The 25,422-nt window shown below is 43.2% G+C and overlaps 1 protein-coding gene across 3 annotated transcripts in view; it reads left to right on the top strand.

The window, feature by feature from the left end:
* The window catches only part of ATF2 (activating transcription factor 2), a 1,040,579-nt gene that overhangs the window by 63,717 nt on the left and 951,440 nt on the right, over positions 1-25,422 (top strand). For all 3 annotated transcript variants that reach the window (XM_044075568.1, XM_044075567.1, XM_044075569.1), the window contains exon 2: positions 5,651-5,720. In XM_044075568.1, the coding sequence (XP_043931503.1) occupies positions 5,673-5,720 (48 nt within the window). In that variant the 5' untranslated portion in view covers positions 5,651-5,672. The remainder of the gene's footprint in view (positions 1-5,650; positions 5,721-25,422) is intronic.

Here is a 25,422-nt window from a genome sequence, read left to right as displayed (position 1 = left end):
ATCACCACTGACAGTTCGTACATAGCTTCTGGGGCCTACTTAGGTTCCCTGAAATTGCAGAGTATTTAGTCTTCTCAGCAGAAAAAAATGAATATTAATCAAAAGAGGCTACTAGCAGTCTACCTGGCCATAAAAGACGTTCTACAGAACTTAAGCCCAAGACAGATAACATCAGAGTGATGTACATAAACAAGCAATGGGGAGCCCCATTCTACCCTCTGTGCAGCCTTTTCAGGAAAATATGGATGTTAGCTCAAGAAATAGGGCTAACCATCATAGCTTCTTACACTCTGGGTCAAAACAATTCCCTGGCAGACTGTCTAAGCAGGGACATTCTAGACTGGAATTACTGGATGCTGAAGAGAGTGGTTTTCCTGGACTTAACCATTCAGGGGAGAGAACCACTCAGTAGATCTGTTCACCTCTCACCACAACAAACAACTACTGAAGTTTTGCTGCAGAACACAACAGACATGACCTTGAAGAGTAGATGCATTCTCCTTCACATGGACAAACTGGCTTCTGCATGCTTTCCTCTCCTTACCCCTGATCACAAGGTTAATGACAAAAATCGGGGAGGACAGACCCAGCATGATCCTAGTGGCCCTCTTCTGACTGAGACAACATTGGTTCTTCCTCCTGACAGTGAGGGGAGATTCCACACCCTACTGTAGGAAGTAGATCCCCTCAGCCAAGTCAAGGGATCTGTCTTTCACCTCTACCTAACCACCCTCAGGTTAACAGCCTGGAGTATTGGGTTTTGCCACCAAGGAATGCATCCTGTCCTAAGGATGTGCTTTCCATTCTAAGAGAAGCAAGGAAGCCTAATACCAGGAAAACTACCTCGCAAAATTGAAAAGATTTTTCACATGGTGTCACAACAGTAATGTTGTGTTAGGCAGATATCCTCTCAGTCTTGCAGTACCTGTCAGGCCTCTTTAGACAAGGCCTTTCCTAGTCCAGCATTAAGGTACATACATGTGCCATATCAGTTTGCCTGCACAGTGCTCCACTTACTTCTCACACCCCACATGAAATGTTTTCGAAAAAGGGGTAATTCACTTGAGACGACACAAAAGGAACCCTTTTCCAGCATGGGACCTAATGTTATGTGTTAGAAAAACTAACCTTGACCCCCTTTGAACCTCCTGCCACTGCCTTTCTAAAGATGCTCACTTGGAGGACCACTTTTGTCATAGCTGCTACATCAGCTAGGAGAGTTTCTGAGCTACAAGCCCTCATGTGGAAAGAACCCTCACTTTCTTCCGCAAGGATAGGGTCACCCTCAAAACAAACTCATCCTTTATGCCTAAGTTGGTATCAGATCTTGCTTTCAACCAGGGTATTTATGTAACAGTCTTCTTTCCAAATGCACGGAAAAGGGCAGAGCAAGTCCTCCACTCCCTGGATGTGCACAGGCAGATCAGGTGCTATCTAGACAGGACAAAGAACCCTGATAGAGCAGAGCAATTTCTGGTGGCTTTCTCAGAGGGTAAACAGGGCAAGCCTGTATCCAAACAAACCATTTCAAACTGGACAGCTAACTGCATTAAGTTCTGTTACTTGCACCATGGAAAAGATTTACTTGGGCATATTAAAACCCAGTCCACCAGACATGGGGCAACTACCACTGCCTTCCTCAATGGAGTCCCCACCCAGGCCATCCTAGAGGCATCCACTTGGCACTCAGTGCACACATTTACAAAAGGGTCTATATTACACCATCAAATGCTTAAAAACGTGAATGATGATTAAATTACCCCATGTAAGCGAAAGCTTACAATGTCGAAACCTCAGAAGAGGGGAAAAAAATCGCTGTTTCAAAAAAAAAAAATAATTAAAAAAAAAAAAAAAACTTTTAAACATTACATTTCTCCCCCCACTTAAATATACCAACTCCGAGATCACACTACAGTGCCAAAAAAGGCAAAGTAATGGAAGTGGCCAAGCAAATTCTTTCCCAGGCAAAGAATTTGCTTAAAAGCCACTACGCTATTTTGCTTTTTCGCTGTTTTATGTTCCATCAAGACGCATGCGACAGAATGTGTCTGCGATCTCACAATAGGAACCCTTTACAAAACACTATGACGTAGGCAATGTCTCCAGGGCTACAGTGTGTTTCACTTCTGTCATCCTGCAAAATTTTATTTCCTAAGGTCATACAGATGACCAACCATCCAACTTTTAGCTTTCAGAGTCCTCTCAAGAATCAGTACTGCAACTTTGGTTGCAAAGCACATAGTACAGTTTTGTCATGCTTACCATAACTGTAGGTATTTGAATAGATCAGTCTTGCAGTCCATACTCCCACCCTCTAGCCCCTCTGTCTACTAACCACTTGCATCCCCCTTGCTGGGTGCAATAGTTAGAGGAATTTTTCTGCAGATAATCCTCTTATTTCCATCATCCCCTGTCTGCCTCCTGTGTTTTTTCTCCTTCTCACTTAAATTCAGACAAGTGGAGAAGTTGTGCTGTCCTCAAGCATAAGACTGCTCATTCACTGCTTAGAAAGATCTGAAGATAGTGCTGGTCGATGCCCTTCTTATATCCTGGTGCCCAGACGTCTGTCAGCTAGGAATGATGTAAAGACTCTGAAAATTAGGCCAGTCTTGGACTTCTGCATGGCAAGAAGAGCCAAGGATTAGTACTGCAACATTGATCTACTTGAACATCTACAGTTATGGTAAGTGGGACACAACTGTATTATATCCCTACATTTACACTAAAGGATATCATGGTAAGGAAGCCTTTTAACCAGACAGTTGCTTGTGTGCTACCAATCATTTCGATCATGTGAGAGAATAGAGTGAAGCTGTTAACTAGGTCAAAGCTCCAGGTGAGATCTATGAATGTCCATGTATGTGAATAACCGTAAAGCAATCATTGTGATTCTGACAGATCAGACGCCATAGTATTCTGGGAGAGGAGGTGGTACTGTTGTATTTAGTATGAGAGCTGAATGTAAATGATTTTTGTAGTATTTACCAGGATTTGGTAGGCTGGTGATAGGGTGGAAGCCAGAGGCTTTGGTGAGATTGAGCTGTTTGGGAAGTGGTTTAACTAAGGCAGATTTCCAAATAGTGGGCATGATGATGTTAGTGATACAGAAGTTGTAGTTGCGATGAGTGTGAATCATTATGAATTATCTGCAGTGGTACAGGAACTAGGGGCTATGGTCATTGGACCTTGTGGGATCATTCTCCTTAGTTGTATTATTGTTAGGGTTATTACATCCAATAATTTGGTTTATCTTCCAACAAAAACATTTTGAGAATGTATTTAGGAGTGTTACTTGATTGTTAGTGATTTGGTTTTGTGCAATCTAATAACCTTTTTAGTGATGTTATGCAGGGGGGATTAATTGTTTCTGAGTGCCCACTGATGGGTTTTATTTCCACTTCTGCCAGGCAGTGTCATACCATTTTAAGAAGATTTTTTTTTATTCTTTGGTGATCCATTCTGTTTAGTTTTACTTGAATAGTCTAGCGAATGGTGGGAAGAAAGTGTTTTGCAGATGGAGACAGCAAATAAGGTTTTTAGCAGCAATATTTGGAGTTTAGAGAGACAGAATGAGTTCTCGATCTACTTTGGAGATGTGATATTCCAGTTTGGAGATTTTATTTTGTGATTTGGGTTTGTAGGTTAAAAGTTGAGTGGGAAAGAGATTTTTTGACATGTTCCAGGGCAGTCACCACTAAAAGTGCTGGAGGGGGGTCTATTATGAAAATGGAGGTGATGTTAGGATGGATTGTTATTAAGGGGTTGAGGAGGGAGTGGTCAGGTTCAGACTCTGAATCCTTCCATCTTTTTCTGCCTAGTTTTTGACTTTCAGCAATAACTAGACAGTGCTTTGGGGCAATTGGGAGTTTGGGCTAGGCTCCTTAATAGTGTTCTGGACTGCATGCCTAGTAACTACCTATGACATTTAAAACAAAAACTTATTTATTGGTATTGATGAGATTATGATATGAATAAGTATTTGGAATTTATAGAGTGATGGTAGAGGAGGGAAATGGGCAATGGCTATACAAAGTGATTAATTTTTGCCATTGATGTGTACTAGTAACTAGCTGCAGAATTGGCTTGAGAAACAGCAGTAAGGTTTAGGTGTGATTTGTATAGTAGAAGGGGCCCCCCCCTTCACCTGGTCTGTCACCTGGCCTGGCATCAAATACGTAATCACAGCCTGATAAGAAATGATGGATATTAGGATGGTCATTTTTTTAGCCAAAATTATGTAACAGATATTATATTGAGGTTGTTTGTATTAAGAAGTGAGCTGATTTAGTCAAGCTTATTTCTGATGCTATTTGCATTTAGTAGAGCACTGGAGACTGAGGTAGAGTAGTGGTTAGAAGTGAGAATGTTGGTAGATAGAGGACCTGGCCTAGATTAAGTGTTATTGCTGCTCCGTGGTAGGAGTAATACTGTTGTGAATTTGATTCAGCATTTGAGTAGTGATATGTATAGAGATCGACTTCTAATATTTGAAAGGTCATATCACTGACTTTCATTTTCGTGAAATGAAAATTGCGAAAACAAAATACCCAAACAGCAAATTTTTCCCAAGATAAGTAAACACTTGCCCAAACTTCAACAAAACACACACCAGAGTAAATAAAACCCCACCTAGGTGGGGGGATTTGCCCCCCACCTACCTATACCAACCCTGGGACTGCACAACAGTGTAGAAAAGGGAGTGTTGGGTAAGTGTTTACTTGCCCTGGGAAAAATTTGCTGTTTGGGTATTTTCGTGATTTTCGTCTCGAAAAAATGAAATTTGATGATATGGCCTTTCAAATATTAGAAGGGGATCCAGTTATAGAGAGGTGGCTGTGCTTGAGTACCTACAGAATGAGGTAGGGTATGTGTAGAAGTTTGGAAAGGGAGTGGATTTACTAGACTTGTGCTCATTTAAAGGCTGCAACATACTTACAAGAACTTTGGTAGTTCAGCTTTGGTCATGGTGGGTTATTGTTAAATATTTTAAAAGTGCATGATAGTAGCAGATGCTGCATCCCTTCAAAAGTTGAGAAAGATCCCTGTTGTAGGCCTGATAACCAGAAGTGCTGATTGCAATTTTATTAGCACGGCAGATAACTTTCCATATATTAATATCTTCTTTTGTGCAAGTTTATGTTTCTGTATGGATGTACTATTAATTTAATTATCAGTAAACTGGTTTCAGATTTAGCTGAGATTTGCTTTCCACCAATGTATTTTGTAGATAGCTACATAGTAGTTAGAAAAGGAATAAAGACATTGACTTTACTGCAGATATTAGTTTTTGTGTGCACATATACTGTGATGTAGCCTACTGTCTATTGCTGTTGATTTGAGCATACTCTAGGCAGTTACTCAGTCCTAACAGAAACAAATAACTGTGTCCCATATATTGTTGAGCTTCTGGGAGGTTGAAGTTGGAAGTTTTGAGATGTCGCAGATGTTTCATCCACCTCCCCTCAATGACAGAGACTGCTGCATGCTTCACCAGATTGTTCATGTAGATAATAAACCTTATAATTTTGTTTGCTTATCACTATATTACTATGAATCATTTAACAGTATACACCTTATATGTGTATAAAGTAATGTATGGATATTATTTAATTTACTACATTGAAGTTCTTAATATATTCTGTTACTGCAGGTGGAGGAAGGAACTACTGAATATGAGCGATGACAGGCCCTTTGTATGCAATGCTCCCGGTTGTGGTCAGGTAAGGTAGAATCTTCTGTAAATCTCAAGACATCAAAAAGAAATACTTAATGTGTTGAACTATGATCTAAAATACATTAGTAAGTGATACAGTATGAGTTATGTGTGTGTGGGTGTGTTTTATGTCTTTCCTCCACCTCCTGTTGAGTGTCAGCTCTTCTCCTTCCTTGGTCACCCTGTTGGCCTATTTGTGTCAGTTTGACTGCTACGGGTGTGAGTTAGATTGACCAGGGAGAGAGAGCATCATTACTATGGACAGAGGGAAGAATTTAACTCCATTACCTCATGCATTTTCCCCCACCTTCATGGCAATGTATCTTCAGGCCCCAACCTTAAAAATCCTGCAGTAGGGCAGTACGAGGCTATACTCTACATTTGCGGTAACCGATTGCCTTTTCTGTGGCTCTGATCCCTGCAGGCCTGACTTGCACTCCGCTGTCAGGAACACTGGCAACACAGCTGTTACACCCCTTCCCGGTAAACAATCCCAGTACCTCCACCCCCACAGGAGAGTGATAAGCAGGCACCACTTCAGTATTCTCCCGCCCCTTGGCAGAACTTCCAATGCCAGGGCTTCTAATCAAAGCCCAGTCAACTTGTGTTATAGGCAGGATGTCATCCCTCCACCCCATGGTACTGACACTTTGTTATGACTTAACTGTTTTTTGCAGTTTGTCTCCTTTCTGAAGCCTTAAAAATTAAAAAAATAAGGCCTTAAAATTTGAAGAGAAAACGAGATTACTACATAAGCCATGATTTTTTGCTAGCTGTTATATTTTGTTTGTACTTTTAGATCCAGATGTTAACATTCATTCCTTTTATTAGTAGTTATTTCACACGGCAACAGGAGAAAGCAATAAAAAGTGCAGAAGAGCTCAAGAGTTAGCAGAGCTGAGTATAGAACGGAGGCCTCACTAGCATTTTCATAAATAATTTTGCTTTGGTGCTTCCTTGTGAAGATGGGGAAGGAAACAGTCATATCTGGAGTTTTACTGATTGCTAGTTTTAAAAAAAGTGACTGGAATTGTGATGTTGTGGGAAACTGGATAAGCATGACATGAGAAAGAATTGTATTTGATAGATCATACTTTGCTAATATTGGAAAGACAATATCAAATTAAACTGCAGTAATACTTTGTTACAAAATTTGATTTAAGTTAACAGTATAACAGTAGAAGAGTTAGTTTTAAGGCTAAGATGGTGTAGCATTAAGGAGTGCAAAATTAAGGAAAGTAAACTGAGTATCTGGGTAGAATATAAGAGGGCATCATTAGAAGAGAATGAAGCAATCATAATTCATAGGATTTCTAGACATTTTATGATAAATCCATCTCATTACCAGGTTATTAGAGGGAGCTGTTGATGTTCTTTGTTTAGATCACTGTTGCCATAGTCCTGGCTACTGGGACATCATGTGCAAAAATCCTGGATGTCTCTCCTGGCTTTTAGTGCTTAGCACTCTTTCCTAACCAGGCATGGAAAATAGACTCACCTCTGGAACATCAGGACATGTCCAGTATAAAACTGACAATCTGCTCATGACACATTTGGTCTTCCTTGCTAAAGTTTGCAGTGTATACAGTGTAGTATCAGCATCCATAGTTTAGCTTGGTTCAGCCTGCTGTGAAGGTGTAGATAAGTTCCCTACTGAGGGAACCTCTTCATCCAAACTTTTTGTATTTTTCTGTCTTACCTCTGCTTAGAGTATAATTCTTTCTCAGCTAGTTTAATGTCAGGCATGCATTAGGGCATGCCAGAGCCTAAGGAATGTGTATGCTCTTCTGGTAGACAGATTCCCTATAAAGACTTTCACAGTCATTGTGTGTTTTGTGCAAGCCAGAGTTCAATGTTGGGGACTCTAGGGTCTGTAAGTGAATTCACCCAAAAACTTTGAAAAGTGGGCAACATTATTTATCGAATATTTTGGACAGGAAGAAACTGAAGACATCCACCAGCTTGCTGCAGCATCCTTGGGATTGTTGGCCTATAATGTCCACACTAAAAATAAGCAATTTAAGAAGCCAGAGAGAGAGAGATGGGTGATGTGACTTTGGCACTTGATGTCTCACTGCAGTTGGAGAGTGTAAGCCCTGGTAAGGTGTTTTCACAGTCCTTTGATCATGCATCTGACATACTTGAAGGTTCCTGATAAAGGTCCCACTGGAGACTGTCCTGCTAACAAACAAAAGATGTCCTACTGAGGCTTCCACCAGGGTTTGACCTCCTGGTAGGCTGCCCATTCCTGGGCATTTATTGGTGAAGCACTCTGTTTGATTTTTGATGGGGGGGGTGAATTACCACAATCCTTGTTATGGACATCTTTGACTGCCATGAGGTGAAAGTCTGGTAGTCCTGTCCCGAGGCCAGGACTTCCAAGACAGGTGCCAAATGTAGAAAGGCTGTAATGGGGTGAAACATAAATTACCAGTCCTAGGGTCCCAGTTTTCAGGTGTGACCTTTCCCCTTGCCCAACCCACAGGTCCTACCTTTTTAAGGGATCACATTTTTTTTTTCTTTTTTTTAAGTGTAAACTAGATGACTGGATGGGTGTTAACAGATTTACTCCGGGACTGACTGGTATGGCCCTCCTGCAAAAAGGAGGAGTAGTTTGAGTGAGGATACTTGCAAGATGCAAGTGGTTATAAGACTCAGTGACTTTGGAATATATGTGGAATCTATAAGGATTCCTGCAAGCCTTACTGAGCCTGCAGCCAAGTGCATATCCATCTGTGTCTGGAATCCACTCTGATATAAGGAAAAGGGAGCACTATCCTGAAAAGGTAGAGAGTGAGAGATTCCTCTGTCAGTGGTGGTAGGGGTGGGGTTGGATTTGCATTACTCTTCAGAAATGTCTTTCTTCCTTCCTCCTTGGGCTGTAATATAGACACATAGAACACTATTTCCTGTGCTTCTCCCACAAGTGAAATGTCATTTGGAAAGACTGTTGTAGAATGAAACATTTAAATGGGAGGCACAAGATGCATCAGAGGCACACAAAATATACATTGATTTACTGGACCTGGAAATCCCCAAGTCTGTGGCTATTCATTCTGTTTTGAGGACTCAGGAAGATGCCTTCCTTGCAGCTTTCAAGGAACCAGACTCCCAACCCTCAGCTCCTTAGAAACTAGACAGGTTTTATAAGGTCCAAGAGTGCTATAAATACCTTTACAGAATTCCTGTAGTGGATGCAGCTGTGGTGTCTCTGGACCCAGAGAAGGGGTCCAAATTGTTTTCTGTCCCCAGTGTTGTCCCAAGAGCAAAGAAAGTTGAGTGCTAGACTGGTTTGGGAAGAAAGTTTACACAGCTCCTATTGTGGCTTTCAAGGCTTTTAATTGTCAAACCTGTATGACAAAGTACCAAATTGCTGTCTTAGCCCAACTTAAGAGACCAGCTCGAGGAAGTGTCTGATGTGGACCTAAGGGCAAAATGAATGGACCATGCCTAGACAGCTAGTCATGAGACAAATCACCCAATTAAGCGTGGTTATATTGTTGTAGATGTAGCTTGCAGGGTGACCGTAACAGGTAGTATCATTCAAGGGCATGTCTGGCTAAGGCTGCAACCCCTGCCAGAGGATGTAAAACTACAGCTTCTTAATGTCCCAGTAAACTATGATCTGCTCTTTGGAAGGTTTACAGGGGAGTTTTTAAAATAATGGAGGAAATGGGTAAAAGTATATTGAGTATTAAGCAACCCTTTCACTCTTTTATACTCTGATATGTTAGAGACTACTTCCTTTAAGCCAGGACCTTACCTTTTCTGGCAAGGTAAAGGCAAGCCACTGAAAAAAAGTGTCAGGGAGACCATAATAGAAGATCTGGTGGACCCCATGGGTCTTCAGCCTCAGGGAGCAGCCATGAGTATTGGGATATTTTTCTCTTCTTTCTTCCCCTCCCTCCAAGCCCCAGCCCCAGTCTCTTCTAGTTTCCAGCCATACCAGTATTACAGGATGTCTCATTGAATGCCTCCAGAACCAGAAGGGCATCACTCTAGAAAAATGTGCCCTGCATTTTATTTTCCAGGTTTACAAATTAAAGTTGCAAAAAAGGCTAAAAGCCATCAAGGTCCCTTCTGTGGCAAAATAACAACTTCACCTAATTCCTCCTATTCCATTGGAGAGCCTTGCCTTAGTAGCTATAGAACCAGTACCCTTAAAAGATAAAAAACAGGATTCTAGTCAAGACTTTTTTTCTTGTTCCAAGAAAATAAGAACCCTGGAAAAATTAAGAACCTTGGAGATCCATTATCAAAACCTGATGCCTATCTCAAGGTCACAAAATTTAAAATGCTAATCCTACAGACACTTCTGTTACTCCTGTTCCCAAAAGCCATAGTTGTAACTTTAGATCTGCAGGATGCCTGCCACCACATACTCATTCACAAGGGCCACGGGTGGTTTCTGTGATTTGAAGCAGGGAGTTCCTACTGTCAGTTTGCCTCCTTGCACTTTAGATTGGCTGTTGCTGCTAGGGTCTTTATGTAGTGCCTGGCTGTATGACTTGTGTACTGTGGGAGAAAGGGTTTTAATATTTACCCATACTTAGACAACTGCCGTCTCCAGGCACTATCCCATGAGGAGGTAGACAAGGTCGTCACCTTCAACATGGAATGCTTCTGAAGTCTCTGGTTTTCCTTCAGCATTCCAAAACCAAACCATACTTCCTCCAAGGTAATTATATTCCTGGGCGTACATTTAGATTTTAGTTGCCAGAAGGCGTAGTTCGCATAAGAGAATGTGGAGCAGTTAGAACAATACTTCCACCAATTATCTCAGAAAGGTAAGTTGCCAGGGATCACTTTGGGTCTCCGAGATACATGGCCTCCATTATCTTGATAGTACCACTGACCAGATTGCATGTGGTGAGACTCCAATGGTACCTGAGGTGCATCGACATTCCTAGTTCCTGGAAGAAATAATTCCCAGTTTACCTGGCATTTCCAAGGAGCTCAAGTGGTGATCAACCCAAGTCAAAGATAAACTTTGGGGATTTTTATTCAAGATCTCCTCCCTCCCCAGTCAGACACAGCAGATTCTTCAGAGCTAGCCTAGGGGAGAATAAGCACAGTAATTGAAAGACCAAAGCCTGTGTAATGCATACCAGAGTTGGAAGCATGTTAATGTGAAGGTAGTGATTCAGACATTCAAGGCCTTCAGACCAGTATGAAAGGCAATATCTCTCAGGTAGTTACATAACTACGTAAATGTGAAGGAGATTACTACCTTGATTTGGGTACTTAAGGCCTTCAAACTAATTTTGTATCTGTTACAGACAATGTGCCCCATGAATGTCATACTGACAAGCAGGGAAGAAAAAAAGTATTCTCTTTATTGCAGGTTAGCCATGACTGCTTGGGAGAAAGCACTACAGTCTCAGATCATCATAAAGACAATCTACACATTGCCGCATCAGAGTACAGTAGCAAATCAACTCAGCATGTCAAAATCAGATCCACACAAATGGTGGTTAATGGAGGGATGTCTTCTTTCATCTGGTGCACAGGTGGGATGTCCTGGAGATGGACCTGTTTGCATTCCTAAACAACAGACAGCTGAAAATGCTCTGCTCAAGATGACCCAACAAGGAGGCTTGTGAAGTAGATGCTTTCTCCTTCAGATAGACTTGTCTTTTCCTATATGCATTTCTTCTGATCCCCGTAATCTCCAGGGTACTCCGGGGAGGAGAGGGCATAGATGCTGTTGATATTAATCTGATGCCCCAGACATCACTGCTTCTATGTCCTTATGCAAATGTCCAGGATGGACTATGTGCTGACATTACTAGGGGGCCTTGCACTTGGTAGCCTGGAAACATTGTAGTTCATATCCTTGGTGATCTAACTCTTTTGCTCTTCAGGCATCAGTTTTCAGAGGACATATTAAATATAATCGAGTACTTACAGGAGCTTTTCAGGGAAGGCTTGGCTAATGCTTCCATTGAAATATAGTTTTTGGCAATCTTAGCCTGCCTATCAGTAGATCTGCATATGATATGTCTCCTGCCTATGAAATGTTTCTAAAAGAAGTATTACACTTGAGGCCACCAAGAAAATAATTGCTACTCCTTGTGATATTATTATGTCCTTGAAAAACTGACACAGTCAACTTTTGATCTTGTATCCATAGCCCCAGTGAAGTACATGACCCAGCTACCAACAGGGCTTGTTTTTATCACCCCAGCTATGACAGTGTTAGATCCAAGCTGCTGAGCAAGAACAATTGAGGGGTCAAGTGTATAACTATTATCTGCAAAGAGTGTGTTGGGCAGGAGAGAGGAGGCAGAATCTCCATGGTAACACATGAGACACAGCTGCATATGAGAAGTTTTAAGGTATGGTAGATGTTCTTTGTGTTTCACTGTTGCAGTTATCACACTTGGGTTATCTGCCTGCAGGTAGCCCTCAGTCAGCCGGAATACCAGAGACGTAGTATTTCCGTGTCGGATACTGTCGCTCCAGGACTGACGTCAGGTCGTCAGGGATATAAAAACAGGCAGCCGACGTCATTACATCAGTCTTTCTTGCTGAGGAGCCCGAAGCAGAAGCAGTTCACAAGTGCCGGTCGGCCGCTACCTGAATTTTCGTTTACAAATTTAATAATCCTGAAGTCTTCTAAAGCTAAGTACCCTGTTGGGGATCCCTTTTTCTTGCTCTAACCGATGTCAGAAAAAGTTAACAATTGTCTTGCCTGTGGAAAGCAAATACCTCACAGAGATTTTTATTCTTACTGCGTCACCCTGTTTAGGCCCAGACAATGACATCCCTCGCTGTCGGTTTTGTGCCTTATTTAACGCCCGAACCATTAGTCGTCGGGCTCTCTTTGTCACTAAATTCTTTCGATCTCCGTATTCTGAAATGCCTTCGGTAAGCCATCCAACTACTGATATTCTGAAAAAACATAAAGATAAAGACAGAGACAGACGGCATAGGTACAAAACTGCTGATGATGCTTCCGTTAAGCTAGTCGCCAGTCCACCGGTACTCAGTGAGGCGCTTTCACAGCCCCTGATTTCTGCTTCAGTGAATTTGCAGGCCGCTACTGAGACCCATTCGGAGTCCGGTATGCTGCGAGACTCTTCTTCAACTATGGAATCTGTAGATTTCTCTACCTTGGATGGGTCCAGAGCTGCTGAGCCAGTTATTCACTCAACCGATGTTCGACTCAAACCGACGACTTCTTTTTTAACCCAAACTGCCGAGCTTCTTGGGCCCAGAGTACGCACTACGCCTAGAAAACCGACGACCAAAGCACATGCACCTGCTGCTATGCCACAAAAACAAATGCTTAGAATGGCTGAAGACCTTATTACGCTGATTAGGGGAAGTCAGCCTTCCCCCTGCAAAGAGACAAAGAGTCCAGTCCCCTTAAGCTTCTACAGACCAGGAGTCCGATGACTCTGAAATTTCTGATTATGAAGACATGCCCTTATCTGCTTATGAGGATTCAGATGGAGAGGAATCCATTCCCTCTGCCTCCCCTCCAGAGGATTTTTCTTTTGGTGAAACCTTACATACCTTATGAGAGCATTTCCACTGGGAATGCCTAGACTATCCTCAGTCCAAAAAGAGACTCAGAGAATTTCTAGAGTTGCCTCAACACAGGCCCTTAGCAATACACCCTGTCCTGGATGTTGTGGATGATGTTTTTATGGAATCCAGTCTTACTCCTGACACTTTACCTCCTGCCCTTAGGAAACCAGACAGGTACTACAGAGTACCTGACACTCACAAATTTCTTTTCAAGAATCCTACTGCTGACCCAGAGATCATTTCCCAGAGGCCTAAAGGTATCAAGGCTACTACCACCCCTTCGGACAGGGATTCCAGAGCTTTGGACAGATGGGGTAAGAAGGGGCTCTATATTAGAACACCGAACATTTGAAATGTTGAGTGTTCTAATATCGACCCGTTTTCAGCGAACACTGAAAATATCGAACAGACAGAAAACCAAATTCTTTCCTAGGGAAATAATTCAGTTGTCCGTTTCTGTTGCTTTGGTATTTTCAGCGTTTTGGTGGAAAGTTACGGGTCGGGTTCAGGTAAGTGTGCGATTGTGTGGACGTGTGGGTTAGGGCGGGTTAGGTGAGTTACGGTTAGGGCGCGTGTCAGGTAAGTGTGCGATTGTGTGGACGTGAGGGTTAGGGCGGGATAGGTGAGTTAGGGTTAGGGCGTGGGTGAGGTGACTGTGCGATAGTGACGGACCTTAGGGTTTGGGTTTGGGTTAAGGTAAGTGGATAGTTAGTGGTGTATGTATAGTTTAGTGTAGGTTTAGGTGTATGTGTGTGGATTGCTGTTTGTTTGGTGTGCTTGTGTTGTGTGTATGTGTTTTGGCACAGCAGATTTTTTCCCTAGGAAAAAAAATTGCTGTTCCGAATGTTCGATGTTTTGTATTTTCGATTGCTAGGGTTCGATATTAGAACACTCAATATTTCAAATGTTCGGTGTTCTAATATAGACCCAAAGAAGGTATATACCTCTGCAACTCTTGCTGTTAGGGCATTGAATTGTCAGTTTCACATGCTGAAGTACCAGCAACTTATTATGGAACTTATTAAACAAAAAGTGGCAACATTTTCAGACTGTGCAGAAAATAAAGAATTGCAGGAGCTTATACACTGTGCAAGCAAAGGCAGCAAGCGTGCTTTGCAGTGTGGATTTGATGCCCTAGAAGCATTGTGCCAGGCAGCTGTCATTGGCTCTGTACTGAGAAGACATGCTTGGCTGAAGGAGCAGACTTTGCCAGACCATGTCAAATCAAAGTTACTAGATGCTCCTTTGAATAAAGACTGTCTGTTTGGCACCAAAGCAGAAGAGGTTCTTAAAAAGAAGAAAAAGCTAAGTCTATGCAGACTGTTGAAGAATTCTTACAAGTGCAACCCCCTAGATTCAGTAGGCATTGCCCTTCCAAACACTGGTCCTTTCCAGTCCACTCCAGGCCTTCTCATACCAGACCCAGGAGAAACAGACCACCCAGACTACAGTCTCAGGGTATACAGAGATCTAAGCAATGGAGTGCCCCCACCCTTAAAGCAGGGAGTGGTAAGCCACATCCTTACTGAAAAAGCTCACAATGACTTCTTTACTCCACTCCCCAGCCCTGCCCAATTGCTTGTGCCCCAAGGAGGAAAACCTGCCCTTCCTGCAAAAAACTGGATGTCCATAACTCAGGACCGGTGGTTCCTCAACATTGTATCCCGGGGGTACAAATTTTACTTCCATTCACTGCCAACCCCAAGTGGGTTTCCAGACCTTCCTCCAAACCAGTGGGCAGAGGCTCAAAACCAAGTACTTTCCCTACTCAATATCAGAGCTATTCAGCTGGTTCCAGTAGAACAGAGGGGTCAAGGATTCTACTCCAGACTCTTCCTGGTACCCAGGAAAGAGGGCTCTTGGTGCCCAATCCTGGATCTTTCTGTTCTCAACACCTTCCTGGTGGTACAAAAATTCAAAATGCTTACTGTGCAACAGCTTCTCCCTATGCTAGCCAAGGATGCCTGGTTAGTCACCCTAGACTATCTGCATATCCCCATAAGGGAATCATGCAGAAAGTATCTACTTTTCAGGGCAGGGTCTGTACATTATCAGTTTTCTGCACTTCCCTTTGGCTTATCTACTGCGCCCAGAGTATTCACAAAATGCCTGGCTCCAGTCATTGCATACTGCAGGCAGAGAAATATCCAAATTTACCCATACTTGGACGACTGCCTGATTCAGGTGGACAGTCAGGAGTTGCTGCTGCAGCACCTGACATTTGTGAAAAACCTTCTCACCTCCTTGGGGTACACCATCAACAAAAATAAATCAAAACTGGTTCCCAGTCAAAAGATTGTATTCCTGGGAGCAAGCTTTGACACAACTTCCCAGATGGCATTCCACACCTCAGAAAAACAAGTCTATCTGACAGACAACTTCAAACAAACGGCCACCAGAACCCAGCTATCTGCAAGAAAAATATTGCAAGCCCTAGGGTTCATGGCCTCATGTATACTGCTGATTCCATATGCAAGACTGCATATGAGGAAACTCCAGTGGTTCTTAAAAAATCTTTGATGCCAACATTCTGAGGAGCTGGAAACAGTCATTCCTATCATACCCTGTCTAAGGACAGAGTTCCTCTGGTGGGCAGAAGCATGCAACCACAACAAGGGACTGCCATTTACTCAACCCCAAGCCGCCCAGACCCTAACCACAGATGCATCAGACTATGCCTAGGGGGCACACATGGACGGAAAATGTATTCAGGGCCACTGGAACCCAAGTCAAATTCATCTGCACATCAACCAAAAAGAGATGCTAGCTGTACAGAATGCCCTAACAGCTTTCAGATTCTTAATCTTTCCAGGACAACTGCTAATAAAAACAGACAACACCACAGTTATGTGGTACATCAACAAGCAGGGGGGAACCCATTTCTACCCACTCTGCAGGCTAGCCATGGACCTGTGGAACACGGCCTTGGACATTCAAGTCCATCTGCAAGCTCAATTCCTGCCAGGCAAACAAAACTTACAGGCAGACGACTTAAGCAGAAATCTCCTAGACCCACACGACTGGCAATTGGCATCGCACCTTCAACCTTCTGATTCAGGAATGGGGGACCCCAGAGGTGGATCTCTTTGCCTCCCCCTACAACCACCAGCTCAGCAAATTCTGCACCAGGAATCCTCACAGCAGGGCCTGGAAAGTGGATGCCCTATATTTTCAGTGGGTAAATCTATCAATATATGCCTTTCCTCCTCTGCCCCTCCTTTCAAGAGTATTACTCAAGATAAAGCAGGACAGACCAAGGACAGTTCTGATTGCCCCGGACTGACCACGCCAGCACTGGTACCCACTCCTGCGCAGCATGACATCGGTGCCACCCTGGCACCTACACCAGAATCCAACCCTCCTCTCTCAGCAGGAGGGACAGATTCTGCATCCACAACTGCAAATCCCCTAAATCTTGCAGCCTGGCTTATTCCATGAATTCTCCCCCAGCAACCTTAAGCAAACAGGTGCTGGACATCATTCTTGAAGCCAGAAGACCCAGTACAAGAAAATCCTATGCTGATAAGTGGAAAAGGTTCTGCTCATGGATTCAATCTAAAGGAGAGGACACAACACTGCCCTCTCTGCCTCTTATCCTGGATTACCTAGCAGATCTACTCCACAAAGGCCTATTCTTCTCCTCCATTAAGATACACGCCTCAGCCATTTCTGCTCATTACAACACTGAGCCACGTCTCTTCTCGCACGCTGTTATCAAACAGTTCCTGAGAGGGGCAAACAACTTAAGGCCACCAAGGAGAGCACACACCCCTGCTTGGGACCTTAACTTTGTACTGGAAAAGCTCACGCTTCCCCCCTTTGAACCTGCTGCATCAGCAGAGTTAAAATTCCTCTCTTGGAAAACAGCCTTGCTTCTAGCCATCACTTCAGCTAGAAGAGTGTCTGTCTGAGCTACAAGCACTCATGGCTGTGGAACGCTTCATTTTTTTCCATGCTGGCAGGGTTTCCCTCAGGACTAATCCTTCCTTTATGCCCAGTGTGGCTCTCAATCAATCCATCCATTTGCCAACTTTCTTCCCTAATCCTCAGAATAATGGGGGAAGGATCCTGCACTCCTTGGACATGCTCAGATTCTACCTTGATAGGACTAAGCCCTTCAGACTGACCAGTTACTAGTCAGCTTTGCAACAGGGACAGAGGGCAAGACCATTACAAAATAAACCATTTCTAAATGGATAGCACACTGCATAGATTTCTGCTACAAGCACCATGGGAAACCAACCCCTCAGGGGGTCAGAACACATTCCACTAGGGCAACATCTACCTCTACAGCATTTCTCAGGGGAGTCCCTACCAGGGATATCCTGGAGGCTGCTACCTGGAGTTCTGTACACACCTTCACCAACCATTACCACCTGCCTATCTTTTCCAAATCCAGGGGCAGGATTTGCTACAGCAGTCCTGCAAGGCATACTAGCTATCCCTAACCGTTCTTGATTGCCTCCACCCTTCCTCAGCTTTGGGAATCCACCCAAGTGTGATGACTGCAACAGTGAAACACGAAGAACATAGTACAGTTGTATACACTTATCATAAATGTAGATGTTGGAGTGTATTCACTGCTGCAGTCCTGGTTTCCCTCCCTCCAGCCCCCTGGTTTTCTCCCTGTCTCTCTCTCTCTCTCTCTCCTATCTATGGCTATTACTAACCCCTTCTGGGGTATTGATATTGGTATTTACTTTTACTGGTGGTGTGTTCCCCACCATAACCTAGCTCCCTATTTGGGGGGCTCCTGACATTTGGGGCAAGAAAAACTGATGTAATGGTGTCGGCTGCCTGATGTTCTTCGTGTTTCAGTGTTGCAGTCATCACATTTGGGTTATCTGCTTGCAGTAGCCCTCAGTCGGCCTGATTATCAAAGTCTTGGGTCCTGCGTCGGTTGCTGTCTCATCTTCCATGACGTCAGGTAGTCAGGGGTATAAAGCATGCAGCCGATGCCATTACATCAGTCTTTCTTGCCATGCGGTGCCCGAAGCAGAAGCAGTTCGCAAGTGCCGGTCGGACGACTCCTGAAATTTTCATTTTCGAGTTTCAAAACCAAAGTCTTCAACTAAAGCCAAGTACCCCGTTGGGGAAACTTTTTCTTGCTTTAAACTGATGTCAGTAAAAGTCAGTAATTGTATTTCTTGTGGAAAGCAAATACCTTTTAAAGATTTTCATTCGTACTGTATTCCTTGCCTAGGCCCCAACGACGATGTACCTCGCTATCGGTTTTGTGCCTTATTTAAGCAACGAATTATTTGTCGTCGGTATATTTATGCTTCTAAATATTTTGGTACTCGGTTCAATTATCCAGATATGTCTTTGGTAAGCCACCTGACTACCGACATTCTGAAAAAACGCAAAGATAAAGACAGAGACAGGCCACCTAGGTCCAACACTGTTGACAGCGCTTCTCCTAAGCTAGTAGCCAGTTCGCCGGTACTCAGTGAGACGCTTTCGCAGCCCCTGATACCTGCTACTTCAAATTTGCAGGCCTCTACTGAGACCCTTTCAGAGTCCGGTATGCCGCGAGATGCTTCAACTGTGGAACCTGTGGATGTCTCTACCTTGGATGGGTCTGGAGCCGCTGTGCAGGCACCGGCTCCTGAGGGTGTATTCTGGCCTACTGACTTGTATATTAAACTGATGCCATCTTCTTCTTCAAGGCCTAAAACACGAACCATGCTTAGAAAACTGATGCCCACACCGCATGGTCAGGCCTCTATGCCTAAAAACAAATTATAAGAATGGCTGAAGACCGTATTACTTTAATCAGGGGATGCCAACCTTCCCCCTCTAAGACACCTAGGACTGAATTTGCTTATGATACTTCTGACCAGGATTCTGAAATTTCTGTTTCCTCTGATGACCAGGATTTACCCTTATCTACCTGTGAGTATTCTGATGCAGAGGACTCTATTCCCTCTGCTATCCCCCCCCCCCCCCCCCCAGAGGATTTCTCTTTTGGTGAAACCTTGCATACTCTTAGGGAGCATTTTCACTGGGAAAGCCAGGATTGCTGTGATTCTAAAAAGAGGCTTAGGGATTTCTTACTCCTGCCCCAACACAGGCCTTTAGCTGTCCCTCCTGTACTAGACATTGTTGATGATGCCTTTTTGGAATCTAGCTTGGCCCCTGACTCTTTACCTTTTCCTTCCAGAAAACCTGATAGATATTACAGGGTTCCTGACTCTCAAGTTCCTTTTTAAAAATCCTACTGCGGATCCTGTGACCATTTCACAGGGACCCAAGGGCATTAAGGCTACTACTACCAAAAATCCTACCCCCTCTGATAGAGATTCCAGGGCGCTGAATAGATGGGGTAAGAAGATATACACTTCTGCAACCTTGGCCATTAGGGCCTTAAATTGCCAGTTTCATATGTTAAAGTATCAGGAGCATATTATTGGATTGCTTAAACAAAAAATGATGTTGATTCCTGACTGTGCTGAAAGTAAGGATTTACAGGATTTAATGCATTCTGCTGAACAGGTTGGAAAACATACTTTGCAATGTGGTTTTGATTCACTAGAGGCGTCTTGCAGGGCTGCTGTCACTGGGTCTGTACTTAGAAGGCATGCTTGGCTTAAGGAGCAATATTTGCCAGATCATGTTAAAGCTAAATTGCTGGATGCTCCCTTAAATCAGGACCACCTGTTTGGCAACAAAGCAGAAGAAGTTCATAAAAAGATGGAGGAAAAAGCTAAATCTATGCAAACTGTTAAAGATTTCCTACAAGTACAGGCTCCAAGATTTAGCAGGCATTGGCCCTCTAAGAATTGGTCCTTTCCTGCCTCTTCCAGGCCTTCTCAGTCCAAACCCAGAACCAGCAGAACACCCAGGCTTCAGTCCCAAGGTACACACAGGACTAAGCAGTGGGGGGAATCCCACTTCCAAATCAGGGAGTAGTAAGACTCCCCCTTATGGTAAGCTGTCTCAATGACTTAACTTTAAAACTTCCAAGCACTTCTCAACTGACTGCTCCTTTAGGGGGAAAGATTGCTCTGCAGGCAAAAAACTGGGAACTCATTACTCAGGACAAATGGGTTTTAAATATAGTTTCCCAAGGATACAGATTTCACTTCCACACGTTACCAACCCCAAATGGTTGGCCAGATCTACCCCCAAATCAGTGGGCAGAGACTAAAAAGCAAGTACTCTCTCTGTTAAGCATAAAGGCTATTCAAACTGTACCAGAAGAAGAAAAGGGACAAGGTTTCTACTCAAGACTTTTCCTGGTACCCAGAAAAGACAACTCATGGCATCCTATCCTGGACCTTTCTATCCTAAACACCTTTTTGGTGATTCCAAAATTCAAGATGCTAACTCTTCACCAGTTGCTTCCTATGCTAGTCAAGGATGCCTGGTTGGCAACACTGGATTTAAAGGAAGCCTACCTGCACATCCCAATCAGGGAATCTTGCAGAAGATACTTACGCTGCAAAGCAGGCTACATGCACTATCAGTTCTCTGCACTGCCCTTTGGCTTATCTACTGCGCCTAGGGTATTCACAAAGTGCCTAGCTCCAGTCACTGCATTTTGCAGGCAAAGAAATATTCAAATATACCCATACCTGGACGATTGTCTAATTCAGGCAGAAAGCCAGGACATACTTCTGAATCATCTGGCATTTGTACAAAAGGTGTCAACTTGTCTGGGGTACACCATAAATGGAAAAAAAATCACATCTGGTACCCTGTCAACAAATTATATTCCTGGGAGCAAGCTTGAACACAACTTCCCAGATGGCTTTCCTCACGCCAGAAAAACAAATTAATTTGACAACTTACTTCAAACTAATGGCCACAAAAACCCTGCTATCTGCAAGGCAAATATTGCAAGCATTGGGGTTCATGGCCTCCTGCATTCTACTAATTCCATATGCAAGACTGCATATGAGGAAACTACAGTAATATCTAAAAAGCCTATGGTGTCAACATTCTCAGGATCTAGAAGCAATGATTCCTATCATACCTTGCCTACAGTTAGAGTTCCTTTGGTGGGCAGAGGCCTGCCACCAAACAAGGGACTACCATTCACTCTACCCACCTGCTGCCCAAACCCTAACAACAGATGCATCAGACTATGCATGGGGGGGGGGGGCTCAACTGGCAGGGAAGTGCATTCAGGACAAATGGAACCCAAGTCAAATGCACCTGCATATCAATCAAAAAGAAATGTTAGCTGTACAGAATGCTCTGACAGCCTTCAAGGACCACATTCTTCCAGGACAATTAATGGTAAAGAGGGACAACACCACTGTTATGTGGTACATATACAAGCAGGGGGATACCCATTCATATCCCCTCTGCAGACTAGCCATGGCTCTGTGAAACCCAGCTTTGAGCTACCAAGTGCATCTACAGGCTCAATTCCTGCCAGGAAAACTAAATACACTGGCAGATGAACTAAGCAGAAATCTCATGGACCCACACGAGTGGAAACTGGAACCAAAGGCTTTCAACATGTTGATAAACAAATGGGGGTGCCCAGATATAGACCTGTTTGCCACCCCCCAGAACTACCAATTTGACAAAGTTTGCACAAGGACTTTTCACAAACAAGCTTGGAAAGTGGATGCTCTGTCCTTCAGCTGGAAAAATCTATCAGTTTATGCCTTTCCTCCTCTGCCTCTCCTCTCCAAAGTACTACTAAAGATCAAACAGGACAAACCAAGGATGATACTGATTACACCAGATTGGCCACGCCAACACTGGTACCCCACTCTTGTGCAGTGTGTCACTGCTGGCTCCATGGCACCTGCCTCAGACCCCTACCCTGCTGTCACAGCAGGAGAGCCAGATTCTGCACCCCCAGCTTCAAACCCTGAACCTGGCAGCCTAGCTAATTACCTAATCTGTCCGTTACCATCCCTCAGTAAACAAGTGTTGGATGTCAGTTTGGAGACGAGGAGGCCTAGTACTAGAAATCTTATGCTGGCAAATGGAAAAGATTATGTGCCTGGAACCAAACTCAAGGGATGGGCACAGCAGCGCCCAATTTACCTCAGATTCTTCAATACTTAACTGAGATGCTTCACAAGGGCCTTTCTTTTTCCTCCATCAAAATTCATGCCTCAGCCATTTCAGCTCATTACAACACAGAACCACCCCTCTTCTCTCATCCACTGCTCAAGCAGCTCCTCAGAGGAGCCAAAAACTTAAGACCACCCCGAAGAGCCCCAACTCCAGCCTGGAACCTTAACTTTGTACTGGGAAAACTCACTCTTCCTCATTTTGAGCCAGCTGCAAGTGCAGAGTTAAAATTCCTTTCTTGGAAAACAGCCTTTCTTTTAGCAATCTCTTCAGCAAGAAGGGTTTCTGAATTACAGGCCCTTGTGGCAGTGGAGCATTTCATTATCTTTCATGCAGACAGGGTGTCCCTCAGGACCAATCCCTCCTTCATGCTCAAAGTAGTATCCAGTGTGGCTCTTAATCAGTCTTTTCATTTGCCAACCTTCTTTTCTAATCCACAGAACAAAGGGGAACGGATACTGCACTCCTTAGATGTGCACAGACAACTTAGATTTTACTTGGACAGGACTAAACCTCAAAGGAAATCTGAACAACTGCTGGTGGCATTTGGTGCAGGAGCAGAGGGGAAGGCTATTTCAAAGCAAACCATTTCTAAATGGATAGGCCATTGCATTCATTTCTGCTATAAGCACCATGGAAAACCTATCCCACAGGGGATTAGACCACATTCAACCAGGGCTGCATCTACCTCTACAGCCTTTCTCAGAGGTGTCCCTACCAGGGACATCCTAGAAGCTGCTACCTGGAGTTCTGTACATATTTTCACCAAGCATTACCATTTGCCAATTTTCTCTAAATCCAGAGCTGGCTTTGTGACTGCAGTCTTGCAGGGCCTTATAGCTGGTCCTAATGCTATCTAAATTCTTCCTCCCATCCTTAGCTTTGGGAATCTACCCAAATGTGATGACTGCAGCAGTGAAACACGAAGAACATAGTACAGTTGTGTACACTTACCATAAATGTAGATGTTCGAGTGTATTCACTGTTGTAGTCCTGGTTACCCTCCCTCCAACCCCCTGACATCTTTTGGCTATACCTCTATTCTTCTTTATTATGCTTAAAAGCTTTTTGGTGTATTTGTTTTTTGTTGGAGGTATAACCTTGTGTATGTATGTATATATATATATATATATATATATATATATATATATATATATATATATATATATATATATATATATATATTTAATTGCTTCCCATTAGGGGGCACCTGACATCTGGGGCAAGAAAAACTGATGTAATAGCGTCAGCTGCATGCTTTATACCCCTGACTACCTGACGTCATGGAAGATGAGACAACAACCGAAGCAGGACCCAAGACTGTGATAATCAGGCCGTCTGAGGGCTACTGCAAGCAGATAACCCAAATGTGATGACTGCAACAGTGAATACACTCGAACATCTACATTTATGGTAAGTGTACACAACTGTACTTTCCTCATTATAGCAGGTTTCTGTCTTGTGCTGTGATCCTCTGAACCAAAGATGAAGTGTGTTAGTGTTCTCTAGGGAAGATGTTGTGGAAGGAAGGTGTGAAGGCTGCCATCCCAGCTAGCTGGAATTTTGTAAATAATTCATATGTCATTTGTGAATATTAATATGATCCATATGGCTTGTCTTACAAATGTAAGAGAATTGTATGTTATGTATGTATTAAACTGCTGGTGAAAAAGTGTGTGTTGAACTGTATGTTATGTACTGAGGTTCAAGAATGTAACCACAGTGCACCCTACTGGAAAAGAACAGAGTTAACTTACAAACTCTTAAGAAAATAAATGGTTTACAAAGGTGTTTTTCTCAACTAGGAGACCGAATGTCTGCAGTTAGAAATTCTTTCTGTTGTCTGGAAACAGAAATAATTACAGGTCTCAAAGGTAAACTTGTGCAACTGTTTTACGACTTCCATTTCCAGGCAAGCTTCTGAGAATTAAGTATTTTTGACACAGAGGTGCTAAATTATAAGTTTCTGTTAGCCTGGGAACTGAAGCCAGAGGTTATAAAGAATGATATAATCTGAGATAACCCAGCAGAAATGTTTGATAGTAACTTAAGAACTGTCTCACAGAGTGAGTCTGTGCATTTTTTATTTGTCTTTGGATCCGACAACATCCTCTCATCAGCACTTCTCATCTATATTTGCCTTGCTCTGTAAGTAAATCATTTAGGGCATAGTATCTCGTAGATATAGATAGGAATACAGTAAAGATTTGTTTAGATTTTTCTGTATTTATTAGAGACTGGCCTGCAATGTTATTTTAAAATATTTCCTGTGATTCTGAACTCTGTTGTCACCATGTTGAGTTATTGGGTATTGTTTTCTTCTTTTATTATTAAATATATTTAAACCTTTTAATTGTGGCTGGTTTGTTTAGTGATATTTATGCTCTTAGGATACTTGCATATGTATTTGGTGACACTGTACAGGCCACTTTTAAATAGCCTTGCTGTTGGTCACGCTTACTATTTGGATAATAGTAACGTTACACAGTAGAATTAGTCATCCTTTGGGAAGGGCCTTATAGTAGCTGATAAGTAAGGGTGGTTGTTGGCAGTGATTACTACCTTATAGTCTGGGCAGAAGGGGGCATAGCTAGTAAACCTGTGCTAGCCTTCCCTAGGAGTGTCTTGTTTTTGTATATAAATCAAATCTCAGAGTGTGTGTGTGTGTGTGTGTGTGTGTGTGTGTGTGTGTGTGTGTGTGTGTGTGTGTGTGTGTGAGCGAGCTACTTGGGCAGGGACACAAAGCAGTGGTAGGACAGAGAGGATGCCTGAGATTTTGGCTTGACCACTTGGGTGAGATCTTAACCCTATACTGTGCCAATGGGGAGTCTTATTGGGGATCTGGAGAAAGAGGGAGAAACCAGCCCCAGATTGACTATGATCTATGTGTGCTCTTAAGGGAAATTGTACTTTCCTGTGTGTGTACTTGTCATCCTCCCAATGTGCACATCCCTCACTGGTGCTAGTGGTGAGGATTGAGGCTCCTTGATTACTGGGCCAGTGCAGGGGCATCACAGAAGGAACCAGTCTGAAGCCATTCCTCTACTGGAAAGTTTGAAGTTGAAAGGTATATTGCTAGTGTTTGAAAATTACTGTATTTTAGAACCAGCGAAAACTATTCCCTTCTGTAAGCA

Source organism: Protopterus annectens, chromosome 6.part1, assembly GCF_019279795.1.
Source record: "Protopterus annectens isolate FY-2018-M chromosome 6.part1, PAN1.0, whole genome shotgun sequence".
Taxonomy (NCBI): Eukaryota; Metazoa; Chordata; order Ceratodontiformes; family Protopteridae; genus Protopterus; species Protopterus annectens.
Note: the sequence above shows the minus strand (reverse complement) of the source record. Positions and strands in the feature narration are given on the sequence as shown.